The following is a 16,335-nucleotide window of genomic DNA, read 5'->3' as shown; positions in this document are numbered from 1 at the left end:
AAGGTCACTGCCACGCCGGCTGGGCCCCACCCCATTGTGCAAAGCTACTGACTGACAGGCGTTCAGGTAGGGCCCAGGCTGTCCCCGCAGACCCCACTCCCAAAGCCTGAGCCTATAGGGGCCCCATGATGAGGCTGGGGCTGAGGCATAAGCCGCATGCCCAGGAACCATGAGGGATAGTGTTCAAGGTTCCAGTTTGCAGCCCCTGGCCACTGATCCACAGGTATAAGGCAGGGCCCAGGAGGGATTCTGTGTTCCCATTTTGGGCCAACATGAGAAGCCTTATCCTAAAGGACAGGGCATGGAAGGGGGCCAAGGACAGTGTCTAGCTCTGAGCTGAGCCTCTAGGCCACCATCAGCCCATGTCCTCCAGCCTTCCCTTGGCTCAGGAACCTGGGGCCACCCACCCGACAGTCTTCCTCTCCAGTGGCCACTGAACATACAGCTCTCTACAGCACCATAGCCTCATGGGCCTGGCCCAGCCTTGCCTGTGGCACTATAGGCCTGGAACCCCCTTCTGCCACACTCTCCAACCTGTTACCAGAGAGCTGGGAGCACTGGTGTAATGTACTGGGTCCTCCACTGAGGGGTCTTCATGTGTGGGGAGAGGGGCAGGTGCAGCAGTAGAAGCCCCCATGGCCCAGAGCATGACCATGGGGGGCTGAGAACAGCTATGTCTCCCGAGGATTCTCCTAGACCCCACTTCCTTAGGTTGACGTGCAGCTGTGTCTCCACAGCACCCAGGAGCTTCCAGGTCAGTGTGCTGGTGCCTCTGGTGCTCCTTGTTGCCATGCTGGTCATCCTGGCAGGCGTCATTGTCCATCGCAAGAGCTGGAACCGTATTCACAAGAGGTGAGGACACTGGAGGTTACAACACATCAGCGTGTGTGACAAGCACTTCCTGTGCTCGGTGCTGTTGGGAAATGGCCTCTACAGCTGCTCTTCACACAACAAGCCCCACCCTCAGGGGAGCTGGGTTCACCCCAGGCAGACAGCCATGACCATAAGATGTTCCCCTTGATACCCTCCTTAAGGCAGGCCTGGGCCGGGAGCTAGGAAACTCCTTGGCCACCAGGCCAGCCACAGTGGGCAGACGTGCACAGTAGTCTTCACATGCCTCTCTCCTGGCGTGACCCATGGAGGCTCCAGGCCATGAGGAGCTGTCACTGCCTATTCAGAGACCCACCTCCTGGTCTCTTATGGCTGTGACCTGCACATCTTGCCACCTTCTTTGGGACTTTGCTGGAGCTGAGCGGGACCCCAGTTAGACTGAGGATGTGATACTGGGGAAGCCCAGACCTGGGAACCCCTGTGTCTTGAGACCAGGACACCACGACGAAGACACACTGTGCTGACTCCTCCTGTTTTCCTTCCCAGGAATGCAGCTCCCAAGACCTCCATGGGACTCTCCAACCCCCTGTTCCACTCGGGGGGCAGCAGCGTGCCAGCCAAGGGCGGAGCTTCAGTCCCCACTCCAGGCCCCCCAGAGCTGGTTTCTCCAACCCATCCTAGGCAGCACCCCACACCCATGGTTGCATCAGTGACTCCAAAGTGGCCACCCCCTGCTGTAAGCACTGTCTCCTGACATAAGGGGACTCTCTTGGCTCCTCCACCCTTTTGTCCCAGGGGCTGAGACAAAGCCCTTCTGTGTAAATTAACTCATATGGCCCTAGGGTAGCCCTGGGGCTGAGAATGGCTGCCATGGTGGTCCTTTGTGGGAGAGAAAGCTCTAAGAGTGGGATATCCAAGCCCCACATGAGCCAGGGACAGAACTGGAGTTTGGACTTAATTGTGGCTCAGAGGCCAGCTTAGATATTCTCAGTCTCAGCGGGATCTGTGTAAGGAAGGACTGAGGTGCAGCCACCCATGGTGCTTTCTAGCTCCAGGATGTGCATCCACGTGGCTGAGGGAACCGAATGTGAGGGGTGAGGGTTACACATTTAGGGACCAGGGAGCTGGCACAGACCCCCTCCCCAAGTCCACAAAAGGGCTTTGTTTCCCCTCCTCCGTGTGAGAGGTGCAAGACCCTTAGGTCCTGGAACTAGTGGGGGGTTTTGGGGTGGGAGCTCTGCTCCATGCCTGCTTCCTACCTGGCCCTGTCCCCTGCAGCATCCAGCCACCATGTCCACCCCACCCTTCCCAGTTCCTGTCTACACCCAACAGGCTCCAGACCAGGTGAGTAGCGGTGGTTGGGACAGCCAGGCTGGGTGGAGGGTATCTGTGAAGTGGAGGGCTTGGCAGCCATATTTGGTGGGGCCCATCTGTGGAAGGCACTGCACCTAGGCTAGGGGTCCCAGGTAGCAGCTGCTGCATACAGAAGGGTTGTGAGCCTGCCCTCACTAGGACATTAAGCAGAACCTCAGATTCGGGGAGGCTGTGGGAGAGCAAAGGTACAGTCTCAGGTCCTTCAGAGACACAGGGACAGGGCTGGTTTGTGAGGTTCTGACTCTTCCTCTTTCCATCAGCTCAGAGCTGCTCCACCCACCAAGCCCCTCCCAGAGCTGAAACCCAAGCAGGTAAGAGGATTCCACCATACTTGAAGGGACCACCCCCCTCCTACAGGCCCAAGGTCCCCTACAGGACAGAAAATGCAGGGGGCGCTCACCAGGCACTGAGAGAGTGTGCCAGAAACTAGGCCAGCCCCATCCTAATACTCAATTGAGTATTAGGCTTTGGGAGTTTTGAAAAGATCTCTTTCAAAATATGGGTCACTGGAGCCTTGGTAGGTCAAGTTGAGGTTTAATTCCCAGGTTCTTCTTCCCTCAGTATCCCCCTACAATGTTGGGGGGTCTTCCTCTCATGCTGTCCCTGGGCTAAGCCCAAAGTCTCTTCTCCGCTAATCATGAGAGTCTGACCTTATGTGCCTCTCTCATTCCTGGGAACCCTGTAGGGAGGAGTGGGGCCTTGCCTTGGCCTTAGCCCTCATGGTCACTCTGGGGCAGTGGCTTGGCTGGAGGAGGACCTGCATACTAACTTCCTGGTGGGAGACAGGTTCTCTGCTTCCAGCAAACACTGGGGCAGCAAAAGAGCCCAGGGTTTCTCTTCTGGGGTCTGGCACAGAAGCCTCAGCCGAGCAGATCTGCTGCCCACATAGTGTTGCTGGACATCCTCTTTGGGGAGGCCTCTGCCAACCTCATTGTGGTGGGTACAAAGAGGGCAGGATGGGGCCTGCTGTGGTGTGGTAGTTAAGGTGGCTGAAACCCATATGGCCAACTGTGTGGTTCAAGTCTGGGATATGGTGGCTTGAAAACCACACAAGTACATGTGTATGCATGCCCAAAATCCTAAGAGGAGAATGGAGTAGGCATTGCATTGTGGCAATCCCCCTTTGGGAATGCTTTCTCACTCCCCACTCCCATCTCTCTCCCATGAGCACATGTGCCTATAGTAAAATGTTAAATAAATAAATACCTTTGGAGAGATACTTTGACTCTAAATACTGTTTCCCCTTAAACTTTTTTAAAAATTTTCTATAGGGCACATGCACTTTGCCAGAGAGAGACAGACAAAGAAAGGGGGGGAGGGGAGTGAGAAAGCACCTCCTAGGGTGGGTGGCTCTGCCACAATCCCTTCTCCGTTTTCCTCTCAGGATTTTGGGTATACATGGTGCCCAGCATGATTTTCTTGCCAGCAGGTCTGGGACTTGAATGGCACCATCAGTCATGTGGGATCCAGCCATCTTAGCCACCATGTCTTGAACTGGCCCTCCCCTTAAACTTTGACCTACTACTTTGTAGCAGCTATCAGTCAACATTATCCGCAATCGTTACTGTGGTGTTTGCTTCTTATTGATTTTCTATCTCTGTTTCCTTTTTAACTTTTTATCTGAACTACTTTTATACTTATGTAAGAGTTTCAAAAATAGTCCCAAGAGGAGTCTTGACAGGCAAAATCAGGGCAGGATGGGCAGAGCTTTCGGGCCAAGGAAGTGGTAAGAGTCACGTGAGCAGCAGGCAGAGACAAAGGCTGCAAGGAGGTTGTGCCTCCCCAGCAAGAGGAAAAGAGTTCTCCTGTGGATCTCCCATGGGCTGCTCAGCAGGATCCTTGGGAGCTGCTGAAAACTACAAATGTTTGGCCCACTCTGCCGACCTGCCTAGGGTGACATGCACACAGGGTAGGCACCACAGCTCTGCCTGGTTGCCTTCCTCCTCCACCCCAGAGCCTGGCCTCCCAGAAATGCAAACAAATGCATGTTTAGGTTAATTCTTGGCTTTCCAGCTTCCAAACATCTATGTTCTGGCAATCTGAGAGTTTTATAAGGGTAGGGATTTGGTGGGGGTATCATAGATGAGACTATGAGATGGGTTCGGGCAGATGGGCCTAGGAATGGGAGCCCTGTTCTGTTTGGGCTATTTTTTTTTTTTTAATATTCTGTTTTTTAATTTTTATTTATTCATTCATTTTATTTTAATTTGACCAAAGAGAAAGAAAAAACAGAGAGAGCGAGAGAGAGAGAAAGTGAGAAAGCAAGCTACCAGGTCCGGGACTCGAACTATGGTCGGCCGTGTGGGAGTGTCCAGCACCTTAACCATCATGCCACCTACTGATCCCCAGCTCTGTTTGGGCTTTAGTCTGTGGGTAGAAGCAGCCACAAAGGGTTTTTCTGTAAAGAGAGCTCAGTGAAGGCAGGCCATTCTGGAGCAGAGCAGAGGCCCAGAGGGAGCTTTGCTCCAAGGTGCTGAGGAAGATCATGCCCCTGGTGAGGGCCTAGACCATTGAGGTGGCATCCACACTCAGCTGTGTCTGCACCCCTTCCAGATTGTCAAGCCGACCTCTGCACCCCCAATGCCACCAGTCAAACCTGGGACTGGAGGAGCCAAGCCTGGCCTGACTCAGGTAAGCACCCTCCACACATACACACACAGTGCAGTGTCTGTGCAGGGGCGAAAGATAGCAGACCTCCCCCAGTGGGCTGACTGTGGCACTGCCCTGGAGGGTGGGGAATTTCTTTAAAAATTGGCTGATAAACTGACAAAATTGGTGATTATTTTAAAAACATGGAAAATTCATTAGCTGTAGACTTATTTTAATGTCTGCTTATAATCTGTCAGAGGACTTTTCAGTGACTGCAGCTTTTTCTGGCTGTAAATTTTATTTTCTCCCCACTAGTGTAAGAAATTCATCTTTTATATAAGTGTTTGCTATTAATATTGGGCTATCACAGTGACCATCATTGTGTATATACTGCCTTTGAACTGTTATATGAACTATTCTAAATTTTTAAAAATGAATTGCTTATTTTATTTTATTTATTTATTGTTAGTATTATTTTCTAATTTGGTATAGCCATCAGAGAGGGACAGAGATAGAGAGAGAAAGAAAGTGAGAAATCAGGCCACCATGTCCGGGACTCGAACCACGGTCAGCCATGTGGGAGTCCAGCACCTTAATCACCACATCACGTGCTGTCTGGAACTATTGTAAATTTTAAGAAATGTGGAAGCGGACCAGCACATGGCATGGTGATGTGGTTCAAGTCCTGGACCTGGTAGCTTGCTTTCTCACTTTCCCTCCATTTCTGTCTCTGGTAAATTAAATAATAGTAATAATGATAAAAATTGAGTAAATAAGTCTTTAAAAGAAAAAAAAGAAATGTAGAAGCAAGAAAGATTCATTTTTGTACTAGGTAAGTTTTTGGTTTTTGTTTCTATAACTGCCAGAGCTGTGAGCTTGTCCAGAGAAAGAAAGCGAGAGAACACCCTGCAATGGGACGTGGTCATAGTACAGTTCTTATTTTATCCATTTCTGCCTTCCATGAGGATTTTGGGCATGCAAACACATGTACCCAGCCTACTCCTCAAGCCACTGAGGCTGGGATTCCAGCTGTGGTCAGCAATATGGGATCTGGCTCCCAGTGGACGGCACTTAACCACTGTGCTATGAGGCTGGTCTTAGTAGGTGTTTTGTTTCGTTTTTGTTGTTTAATTTTTCTATAAGTCACGTGCACTCAGCAGAGAGAGACAGAGACAGAGAGAAAGTGAAAAATCACCCCCTGGGGGGGATGGTCACATCACAATTTCTTCTCCAGTCTCCGCTCGGACACACATGCCCATGTGCTTGGCATGATTTTTTTAAAGAATTATTTATTTAATTTTATCAGATTATCATTATTATTATTTTAAATTGACCAGAGGAAAAAAGAGGGAAAGTGAGAAAGTAAGGTGCCAGGCCCAGGACCCAAAGGGCAGTCAGCCATGTGGGAGTACTGCCGCCTCAACCACCACCCCAACTCCCAGTGTGGTTTTTTAAAAAAATAATTATTTATTTTAATTTGACCAGAGGGATAGAGTGAGAGTGAGAAAGAGAAAGCAAGAAAGCAAGCCCCTAGGTCCGAGACTCGAACCACAGTCAGCCATGTGAGTTGAGGGTCCAGCACCTCTAACCACCCATGCCACCTGCTGGTCTCCCCAGCCTGATTTTTAAGCCACTGGGTCTAGGACTCAAACCATGAAGTAAGCCATGTGGGATCCAGTGCTTTAACCACCACGCCACTTGCTGGCCCCAGTAGATTTTAATATCAGTTCTCTTTTCTTCCTTCAAGGGGGCCATTGGCCCAAAGGTTGCTCTGAAGCCTCCCGTGCCTCCTGTCCAAAGGAGGTGACAGAGATGGAGCTCTCAGAGCACCGTGAGGGGTACATGTACACCTGCCTGGAAGTTTGGAAAAGTCACGGTAGAAGAGCCAAGCTCCTCAGCATGCCTGGTCCACATCCACAGGCTCTCAGTTTGACTTTGGGATTGGACTCTCTCCTGCTGGTCTGACCTCAGGAATGCATTTGCCAAGTAGGCTCTTGCTGTCCAGCAGGAGCCAATCCAGTTCTTCATGGCCAGTCTCTTTTCACCCCCCTTAGCTTAGCCCCAATACATGCATTTACAGCCAGTAGGGTGGGGATGAGCTATCAGCTGCCATGTACATGCCTAGGTGACCACCGGCCTTCTAGTTGTCAAGGGCAAGGGATGCACCCCCTCCAGCTTCTATACCTGCATTCAGGCCTCCTAAGCTCCCAGTTGCTCTACACACCTGTTAGTTCCAGGCCTGTGTTTATGTTGCTCATCAGGAAGAGCTCACTGCCTGATGATCCCCTCTCCCAGATCAGGTTAGCTTTGGGCGTTTTTCCTTTTAAGAGGGTGTCAGTGAGTGTATTGTATCTACATCCAGGCTCTAAGTCCTTCAATTTTAGGAGCCTGTTTCCCATGAGATCTAAGTAGGAAAAACTGTGGTTCTGTGTGTGTGTGTGTATGTGTGTGTGTGCATGCATGTGTGTTTAGGTGTAGGGAGCACCTTTATTTAAAAAAAACTGTGGGAGAATTAGCTCTTTTTTTGATTCCCTTGAAACCTTAGGTACATTCAACAGAGCTGAAAAACTGTGCCTTAAGTGTGAAAATTCTGTGTTTTACTAATAAATTATTGACAAATTCTAAATAAAGGGATATTTCATTGGGTCAGTGGAAAAGAGCACATGTTAAAGCGGATTTCAACTTACAAGATTTAAGGGTCTGATGCTTGTTAAACTGGTTGCTGTAAACAGATCAAGTCAAACTATTTTTACCTTCCTTTCTCCCTAGATTTTAATCTTAAACTCTCCCCTTCAGGAGGGCCAGCATGGTGGTTAAGACACTAGATTCCCACATGGTTCATCACGGTTCCAGTCTGAGATCCGGCAGCTTGAAAATCACAACAAATAAACAGATAAATATTGGGACCAGCAGTTAGTGTAATGGCTATGTCTCTGGACTCCCACGTCGACCGCGGTTCGCGTCCCGGACCCGGACCCGGTGGCTTAAAACTCACAACGGGTGCGTGTGCGTGGGTGCCCAAGATCCAAAGAGGAGAATGGAGAAGGGACTGCAGCGTGGCCATCCCCTCTGGAGGGGGTGATTTCTCGCTTTATGTCTCTGTCTGGCGAGCGCGCGCGCCCTATAGCAAAAAACCTCTCCAAAAAAATAAATAAATATTAAAAACAAAAAACTCTCCCCTACCTTAAACATTCCCAGTGGGGGCAGGGCTAGTCAGACCCAAGAACTGGAACCTAACATTACCGGGTAACAACCCCGCTCCTGGCAACGACGCCACAGCAAGCCCCGCATCTGACCGCATCTCTTGACAACGCACTCTACCAACAGCCCAAAGCCCCGCCCCTTCCGGCCCCGTTCCCTAGCAACGGCCTCAACACTCAGCCCGCTATGCTCGGCACTGCTAGACAGAGCCCCTCTGCCCTCTCGCCGCTGTCGCCAAACGCCCTTCGCGGCCTGTACGCCTGGCTGGACAGGCTTCCGCTCAGTCGCCCCAAACGCCACCTGGCCCGGGACTTCAGCGACGGCGGTGAGGGCGTGTCTGGTGGGGGTCGTAGGACACTGGTAGGCCGGCGGCTCAGGCCTGGAGCTCTCCACTTAGGGGAACCACCAGTCCCGACCTGCATGGGGTACCGAGGCCGAGGGAGGCAACAAGAGCCTCCAGCCTGGGCCCGTCGGATGGGACGGCCAGCCACAAGCAGTGTCTCCTGGGGGCCCTGCAAAATGCAGAAGATTCCAGAATAGGGGGATGAAGGGCGCGCTGAGGGTTCAAGGGTGGAAAAAGTGAGGGTGTCCGACCACAATGAGAGTTCCAGAGGATTCTGGTGTGTGGAGAAGGGCCACGTAAACCCATTGTTGGGGAGTCCTCCTCAGTACCCCCCCCCTATTCCCTGGGGAGGATGGTGGCAGGACTCGAGCTTGCTTCCCTCAGCTGCTCATCTTACCACCTTCTCCCCGAAGGGGGCACCCACTCCTTGTGGGAGCTCCTGCCCTGTCTCAGCACCGTGAATCCTAGCACTTGGTCCTCCCAGCTGCCAGGTGCAGGGGCCTGGTATCTCTGGGGACAAACCTGTTCCTCTTTCTCTCTGGTCTCTTTTCTGTCCTCATCTACCAGAAGAGGCCATGGGAGACAGCAGTGATGTAAGAAAACAAGCAAATCTTAGTTTCCTAGGTGAGGCTGACCTTGCACCCCCACCCCGCCCACAAATCCACAGTGATGCTAGCAGAGATTGTGAAGCACTTCCACCCCCGGCTTGTGGACCTGCACAACTACATCCCCACCTGCAACACGGACCAGAAGCTCAGCAACTGGAGCATCCTCAACAGGCAAGCGATCCGAGCACTGGGTGGGCCACTGTCCCCAGCCCAGCTCTGTCCATGCCAGGTTTCTGCACAGGCCCCTGCACTCTGGCCACCTTCCCTTTTTTTGTTGAAGCCTCCTCACTCTCTGGAAGCTCCTCCCTCCAAGTCTGACCCTGGGTTGGTGGCCTTTCTGGGACAAGTTTCCTGGCGCCTGCTTCATCGTGTGTGTCCTCTCCATCAGAATCTCATCAGCAGCCAGGGGGGAGCCTGGGAGTTCCGTGCCAGATCAGCCCTGTCAGCACTAGCCCTGCTCACCTGAGCCTTGCACTCTTCACTCACTTAGCAACTGTTCTAGGTGCTGGGCTCTGCTCCGGCCTGCTGACATGGCGGCGGATAGATCCCTGTCTTTGGAGCTGAGAACCTGGTGGTTTGCACATGGGTGATGAAGAGTCACCAGAGTGTCAGGTGTAAAATGAATAGTGAGCCGAGGTTGGGCAGACAGATGTCAGAGGTGGGGAACCTGGAAGGACCCCAGAGGAAGTACATTGAGCAGAGTGAGCAGAGCTGCCGGGTGGTGTTAAGGCGGGTGCATGGAGAATGACAATCCCTGTGGGGCAGATGGGCTTACCTAGAGAGCTTAGGAACAAAGCTGTGGGGCAAGGGAGCCCCGAGGGCAGGGCTGAGAGGCTCATGGCCAGCCCAGGAGCCCTGGAAGCTATGCTGAGATGGGGCTTCCAGCCTAGTTGGAGATAGTGGCACCACAGCGTTGTGACCTGGGCAGATTCTGATAGGACTTGAATTCCAAAGGGCTGTGAGTAGACTCAGGAGAGGTGGAGGCAGCAGCCCAAACCTACCAGTGCAAGGGCAATGTCAGCACTAGAAATGGTAAGGAGAAATCAGATTCCTGATACTTTAGAGGTGGACCTGCAGGACTTCCTCATGGAGCAGAGGACAATTCAGTCAGGAAGAAGGGGACTCCCCTGAGAGCCCCTGAGACATTTGGCCTAGGAGGACAAACCCCGCCTGATGGCAGGGGATAGTGTTCTGTGAACGCCTGATAGGACACTGCCCGCTGGACAGGACCTTAGCTCAAGCCTCTGTCCTCTGAAGAAAGCCAGGCTTGACTCTGTGGCCCGAGGACAGCAGCCCAGCACTGACCCCGTGGAGCACACTGCTCTGAGGGCCGTGCCCCCTGCCATCTTTGCAGGAAAGTCTTTCACAAGCTGCGCTTCTGTGTCTCAGAGACTGACATCCGTAAGGTGGTGGCCAATACGCCTGGAGCCATCGAGCCCATCTTGTGCGTGCTGAGGGACAAGGTGGAGAGTGGTGCTGCTTTCGCCAACCCACCCAGCACAGCTGTACGTGTTGGTGCCCATCGGTAAAGCCTGAGTTCCTGCTGTTGCTGTCGGTATTTGCATGCAGTTGAATAACCTGTATAAGAATAAAGCCAAGAAGTAAATAGTGAGCCCTGTGGCCCCGTGATTCAACTGCAGTCCTGGCCTAGGCTTGCACCCTTCCCAGACCCTTGGCCCCCTTCCCAGCCTGGCCTAAATACCTTTGGGCAGTGAGAACGCCCTTTGGAACTGCTCCTTCCAAAGCTGCCATCCCACCTGCAGCAGTCCAGGCCATACCCTCTCCCTGTAGTGACTGGGAAACCACAGGAGATAATGTTGGCAATGAGGCAGGTATGGCCCTTCCCCTGGCCACATGTCACATTTGCAACCTTTCAAATCTGCAGGATCCAGGATTGTCCAGAGTCGATGCTGTTGGACCTTGGGCAGAGCTTACCACCCCCCCACACACTGGTAGTATTCACACACCCCCAATGCGGGCAAGTCTGTCAGCCCCTCTGGGCCTCCTGTAAAGGATGTCACCATAGACATGAGGCATGTTGCACTTGTGAGTTACACAACTGCAAGGGAGGGCAGGTGTGCTCAGGTGTACACGGGACTCAGTGGGCCTAGCTGGCCTCTGAGGACAACTCCTTGCCTTGAAGGTAGCCTGGCTCCATTAACACCTAGAGCAAACCCTGAGTGGGAGCCCAGCCCCCCCCCCATGCAGGGTGGTCATTATTCAAGTGACACGTTGCCAAATGGGGAATCTGGTGAGAGGTATCCAGGAGTCCCTACAATATACCAAAGCCAAGCCCCTGCATAGAGCTATAGGGGCAGAGCCCTGATCCCACCCATGTGAGCTGCTGTTGCTGGGTGGGCTGCTCTCTGAGGTGGAGGCCCTGAGCTCACAGTGTTTGTTTATCACACAGGCGTGAACACCCTTCAGAATCACGGGGCTCTGGAGAGGATGGGCTGCAGTGCTTGTGGAGGGTGGGTAACTGGCTCTCCGACCCTGTACCTGTCCTACCTCTCACCCACCCCCAGCCCATCCCCTGTCCTCTACCAGCTGGATTCAAGGATGGCATCTGCCTTTCAGCGGGGACCCCGGTGTCCAGCAGCTGCTGGAGGACAAGGAGCAGGCGCTGGCCATCCTGCAGGAGGTAGTTAAGGTAGGGCCGACCTGGGTGCCTCTCACTGCCTGGACACCCTGTGAGCTGAGGGATCAGGAAGCAGAGGGACGGACAATCAGCATTTCAGAGAGAGCACCTCCTTTGTTTTCACTAACCCTCTTCCACAAAAGTGTGTGATAGACCATCATGTGCTCACCACCCAGCCTTATCAGTCCTGGAGCCTAATAAGGGGGGAGAGGTACAAATGAGGCCACAGGCGCATCATCCAGAAGTATTAGCTGGTCAGCTCAGGCCATGGGAGCCCAGGTCAGGGAGCAGAGAGTGTCCCCCTCCTGTGGTGAGCACCTGGGAAGTAGATGGGGAAGGAGGTATTGGCCAAGAGTGTCCTGCCTGTCCTCCCACACTAGCCCAAGTCGAGCCCCTTCTCCCTGTCTGCATTAGCACAGGAGACTCAGCCAGAGGGTCCAGGGGCCCAGGAAGCACCCACCCAACCTGGGGTTCCTCGTAAATATGTGGTACACTCCCTGCTTGGCACACACAACTGCTTTTGTGGACATAAACCAGTTCTGTGGTGTGCACATGGCTCTGCAGTGCAACCTGGCTGTCAGTGTACACCTGTGTCTACCTTTCCACCTAGGATCTTTAGTGTTCCTGCACCGAGGAAACCCCTGGCTGCCCTCGTTTCCCTGCCCTATGGTAGGGGCACAGTGTGTGGAGGGGCCAGCAGATGGCATAGTGGTTAATGTGCTGGACTCCCATGTGGTTGACCACAGTTTGAGTCCTGAACCCAGCGGCTTGAAACTAATGCCAGGTGGGTGTGTGTGTGTGTGTGTGTGTGTGTGTGTGAGTTATCGGGGAGTTGGCAATGGTCACACATGTGTCCATGCCCAAAATCCTGAGAGAAGAATGAAGGAGAATGGATTGCAGCATGGCCATTCCCCCTGGGGAGTGATTTCTTCCTTTCTGTCTCTTTGTCTCTCTGGCGAGCGCATGCACCCTATAACAAAAATCTCTTTTAAAAAAAGGTGAGTGCCGGCAGATGGCATAGCAATTATATCACTAGACTCCCACATGACTGACCACAGTTCGTGTTCTGGACCCTGTGGCTTGAAACTCACGCCAGGTATGTGTGTGTGTGTGTGTGTGTTTGTGTGTGTGTATGTGTGCCTAAGATCCCAGGGGGAGAATGGAGGAGAAGGGCCTGCGGGGGGTGTTTGTGTGTGCTCGCCTAAGATCCCAGGAGAATGAAGGAGAAGGGACTGCAGCATGGCCGTCCCTCTTGAGGGGTGGGATGGTTCTCACTTTCTCTTTCACTGTCTCTGTCTCTTTCTCTCTCAGGTGTCCACACATGCCCTAAGGCAAAAACCTCTTAAAAAAAAAAAAAAAGACAATATGTGGAGGGTGGAGGTGAGGGCCACACTGGGTTGGTCTCAGCATCAAAGGGACTGTCAGAATTGGCAATGGCATAGCAGTTCCTGAATGGTCCCCAGATATTTTTCTCTTTCTTTCCCTCCCTACTTTCTCCTCCCCTTCCTCTCTCCCTTCCCTCCTCATCACTCTCTCTTTCTTCTTTCCTTCCTTTCTTTTTCTCTCTTTCTTTCTTTCCTTACTCTTTCTCTTTCTTTCTTTCTTTCTTTTTTTTTTTTTTTGAGTGATTTTTGCTATAGGTATATACAGCTGCCAGAGAGACAGACAGAAAGGGCGAAATCACCCCCTGAGGGGATGACCATACTGTAATCCCTGGATTTGGGGCACGTATACACACGTGCCTGGAATAAGTTTCAAGCGACTGGGTCTGGGACTTGAACCATGGATGACCAAGTGGGAGTCCAGCACCTTAACTGCTACACCACCTGCTGGCCCAATAAGTTGTTTTTTTAAGAGAACAGGAGAATGAGGGACCAGCAGTTAGCGTAATGGCTATGTCGCTGGACTCCTATGTAGTTGACCGTGGTTCGAGGCCCAGACCTGGCGGCTTAAACTCACACCGGGTGCGTGTGCGTGTGCGTGTGTGTGTGTGCCTAAGATCCCAAGAGGAGAATGGAGGAGAAAGGATTGTGATGTGGTCATCCCCCCTGGGGGATGATTTCTTGCTTTCTGTCTCTCTGTCTCTGTCTTTCTGGCGAATGCACACGCCCTATAGCAAAAACATCTCAAAAAAAAGAGAACAGGAGAATGATATCATCATGTGGCTTTGGATGTGGACAGTGGAGAAGAAGTAACAAGGAGAAATGAAGTTGCTTCCACTGCATGGTCATTGCTAGCCCCTCACTGCCCACTCCTGGCTCTAGCCCACATACTGACAAAGGGATCATACCTATTTTATTTTATGAAACCCAGAGTGAAAGACAGATAATCTGCCATTTACAATGGTGACATAATCTAGTGCTGTTTGCATAATTGCTACTGATGTGAGAGACACACCATAGGATCTAGAAACCCGGGGGAGTCGTGTGGGAGTTAGTTGGCAATGGTCAGCAAGCTCGAGTGAGCAACCTGGGTCGTGCAGGGGCAGGAGCTGATCATGCTGGACAGTGCTCACTGAGTGTGCTGGCCTTGGGCTGCTCCTGCCTCTGCAGTTGGTCGCTGAGTGAGGTACTGTGTGTGTGGGGAGCAGAACATTTGTGCACAGGCCATCTGAGGCAGTGATGGACCTGCTGGGTCCCTGTGAGTTCACAGAGGAGCCTCATCTTGCTTGATCTGCTAAGGGACTGACCCTTTGCCATCCCACGTCAGGCTGTCCAGTCTTACCTATGTGTGGGCCAATTCACTTATCTTCACCTTAAAAATATGGTGTTCAGCCAGATCAACTCTTTCAAATCCAGCTTATTCTCACTCTTACCTGCTAGAACTAGGCTACATCCATGTGTCTGGGAAGGGAAGGTTTGGGGTGTGTTCATCCTTGAAGGAGGCTTGGAGGGCCCATGCCTGCAGCCAGAGCCCTTCTGAACTGCTATGCCCAAGGGAGGAGAGCCAAGGACAGGGTAGGGAGGCCATGGAGTCTTGGCACCTCATCTTGCACCTTCAGCTTCAAGCATTTTTCAGTTACTAACTTTTAGAATTGAACTCTGAACATAATTGTGTAGCTGTGGTACATTCATTTAGTCAATAATTCAGCAAATATGCTCTGAGCATCCACCAGGTACCTGAAGCTGGGCTCGGTTTCTGCCCCACAGCCTGGTCCTTCCAGCTGTGTGCAGAAGTGGGCGCAGTCTGGGAGGCCCGGAAGGCTTCAGGAGGTCTGGCCACTCTGGACGCCTGGGACCTGGGAATGAGCAGGAAGAGGGTAGGGAAGGAAAACCAGCCCCTCCCATGGCCCATTGCCTCCCCCCGGGTCCTGTGAGCCTGATGTCTACCTCTTTCCTAGGTATCTGTGAGAGGGCCTTTGGTCTGACCTTGGCCCGTGGCCCTGCCATGACATGCTGGATGCTGGCTGGCAACAGATGGGGCTTCCTTGGATGTACCTGGTGTTCTTTAGTATTTTTCTGCCTTTTTATTGTTGTTTGTTTGTTTTGGTTTTTTGGAGAGGTTTTTGCCATAGGGCGCATGCGCTCACCAGAAAGACAGAGAGACAGAAAGCGAGAAATCACCCCCCAGGGAGGATGGCCACGCTGCAATCCCTTCTCCATTCTCCTCTTGGGGTCTTGGGCACACACACACGTGCGCCTGGCATGAGTTTAAGCCAACGGGTCCGGGACTCGAACTGCGGTCGACTACATGGGAGTCCAGCAACATAGCCATCATGCCAACTGCTGGTCCCTCTGTGTGTTTTTTGAAGATTTTGCAGATGAAGGTTGTCAGGCTGGAGCATCTGGTAAAGCTGAAGGACCAGAAGATTGGCGAGCTGATGAGGAGATGTGGACAGGAACAGCGCCGGGGACCCCCTGGAGGAGCTACTCTTCCCAAGGCAGCTAAACCCTGAACTTGAACCCCACCTGAAACCTCCCCAAGACCAGAGGATTTTCCTGGGTGTGGCCATGTACTGTCCAGCAGGCCCAGAACAGGGACATCTATGTAAAAAATACAAGTGGTTGGGGGGAGGGACTCCCTCAGTGGCTAATCTTCCAGAAGTTTCCACTAAGTGTCATCCAAGGCTCTTGTCACTCCAGAAACAGATTTGGACAAAAAGACTTAGGTCTGATTCAAGTCTCTGAGATGTTTTATATGTTACATTAACTAGCACATGAAGTCCTAGTGTGTGTGTTCAGACCTCGGGGTCTTGTTACTAATGGTGGGATGGGGCCTGTGACCTGCGGTGTAGTCAACCTTGAGGCTCAAAATAACCCCACTACACTGGAGCACTGTAGAGACTCTGTAGAAATGGTATGTGTCCAGTCTTTCCGTGTTCTCTACTGAAGGAAGGACACAAAGCCTGGGCAGAGGCTCTCCAGAAAAGTGTGCTTGTCCCCAGTCTACAACAGTCTTCTCAGATGGGCTCATCCCTGCTAGATTTGGGGGGGGGTCAGATGGTTATGAGGACCTGGGCCCAGTTGGCTGCTCCAGAGCCTCACCCTTCCTTGGCTTCAAGAACCCCAACCTTGGGACCAGTAGTTAACGTAATGGCTATGTCGCTGGACTCCCACGTAGTCGACCATGGTTCGAGTCCTGGACCCGGTGGCTTAAACTCACACCGGGCACGTGTACGTGCGTGCCCAAGATCCCGAGAGGAGAATGGTGGAGAAGGGATTGTGGCATGGCCATCCCCACTGGGGGATGATTTCTCGCTTTCTGTCTCTGTCTGTCTCTGTCTGTCTGGTGAGTGCACGCGCCCTATAGCA

The 16,335-nt window shown here is 52.3% G+C and overlaps 2 protein-coding genes across 3 annotated transcripts in view; both read left to right on the top strand.

The window, feature by feature from the left end:
* ADAM8 (ADAM metallopeptidase domain 8) overlaps positions 1–6,733 on the top strand; it is a 17,792-nt gene extending 11,059 nt beyond the window's left edge. The window contains exons 18-24 of the mRNA XM_014587225.2: positions 4–66; positions 738–852; positions 1,378–1,567; positions 2,110–2,175; positions 2,466–2,516; positions 4,759–4,836; positions 6,542–6,733. Of these exons, the coding sequence (XP_014442711.1) occupies positions 4–66; positions 738–852; positions 1,378–1,567; positions 2,110–2,175; positions 2,466–2,516; positions 4,759–4,836; positions 6,542–6,601 (623 nt within the window). The 3' untranslated portion in view covers positions 6,602–6,733. The remainder of the gene's footprint in view (positions 1–3; positions 67–737; positions 853–1,377; positions 1,568–2,109; positions 2,176–2,465; positions 2,517–4,758; positions 4,837–6,541) is intronic.
* Positions 6,734–8,072: 1,339 nt separating this feature from the next.
* Positions 8,073–15,699, top strand: LOC102484576 (sperm flagellar protein 1-like). Of its 2 annotated transcripts, none has more exons than XM_014587238.2 (7): positions 8,073–8,320; positions 9,006–9,117; positions 10,301–10,451; positions 10,832–10,898; positions 11,357–11,417; positions 11,524–11,587; positions 15,336–15,699. In XM_014587238.2, the coding sequence occupies exons 1-7, from the start codon at positions 8,182–8,184 to the stop codon at positions 15,477–15,479; spliced, it is 738 nt and encodes a 245-aa protein (XP_014442724.1). In that variant the 5' UTR covers positions 8,073–8,181; the 3' UTR covers positions 15,480–15,699. The 2 variants fall into 2 exon arrangements, with proteins under 2 accessions (XP_014442724.1, XP_014442723.1); XM_014587237.2 differs by having other exon boundaries at positions 8,075–8,320; positions 11,524–11,596.
* The last annotated feature ends 636 nt before the right edge of the window (positions 15,700–16,335 follow it).

The sequence above is a fragment of the Tupaia chinensis genome, unplaced genomic scaffold (assembly GCF_000334495.1).
Source record: "Tupaia chinensis unplaced genomic scaffold, TupChi_1.0 Scaffold000197_1, whole genome shotgun sequence".
NCBI classification, from domain to species: domain Eukaryota; kingdom Metazoa; phylum Chordata; class Mammalia; order Scandentia; family Tupaiidae; genus Tupaia; species Tupaia belangeri.
Note: the sequence above shows the minus strand (reverse complement) of the source record. Positions and strands in the feature narration are given on the sequence as shown.

Coding starts and splice junctions, on each gene's coding strand:
- LOC102484576 (XM_014587237.2), top strand. CDS start 8,182: ATGCTCGGCACTGCTAGACAGAGCCCCTCTGCCCTCTCGCCGCTGTCG. Junction 10,899..11,356: donor TACCACCCCCCCACACACTG/GTAGTATTCACA, acceptor TTTATCACACAG/GCGTGAACACCCTTCAGAAT. Junction 11,597..15,335: donor TCCTGCAGGAGGTAGTTAAG/GTAGGGCCGACC, acceptor TGTTTTTTGAAG/ATTTTGCAGATGAAGGTTGT.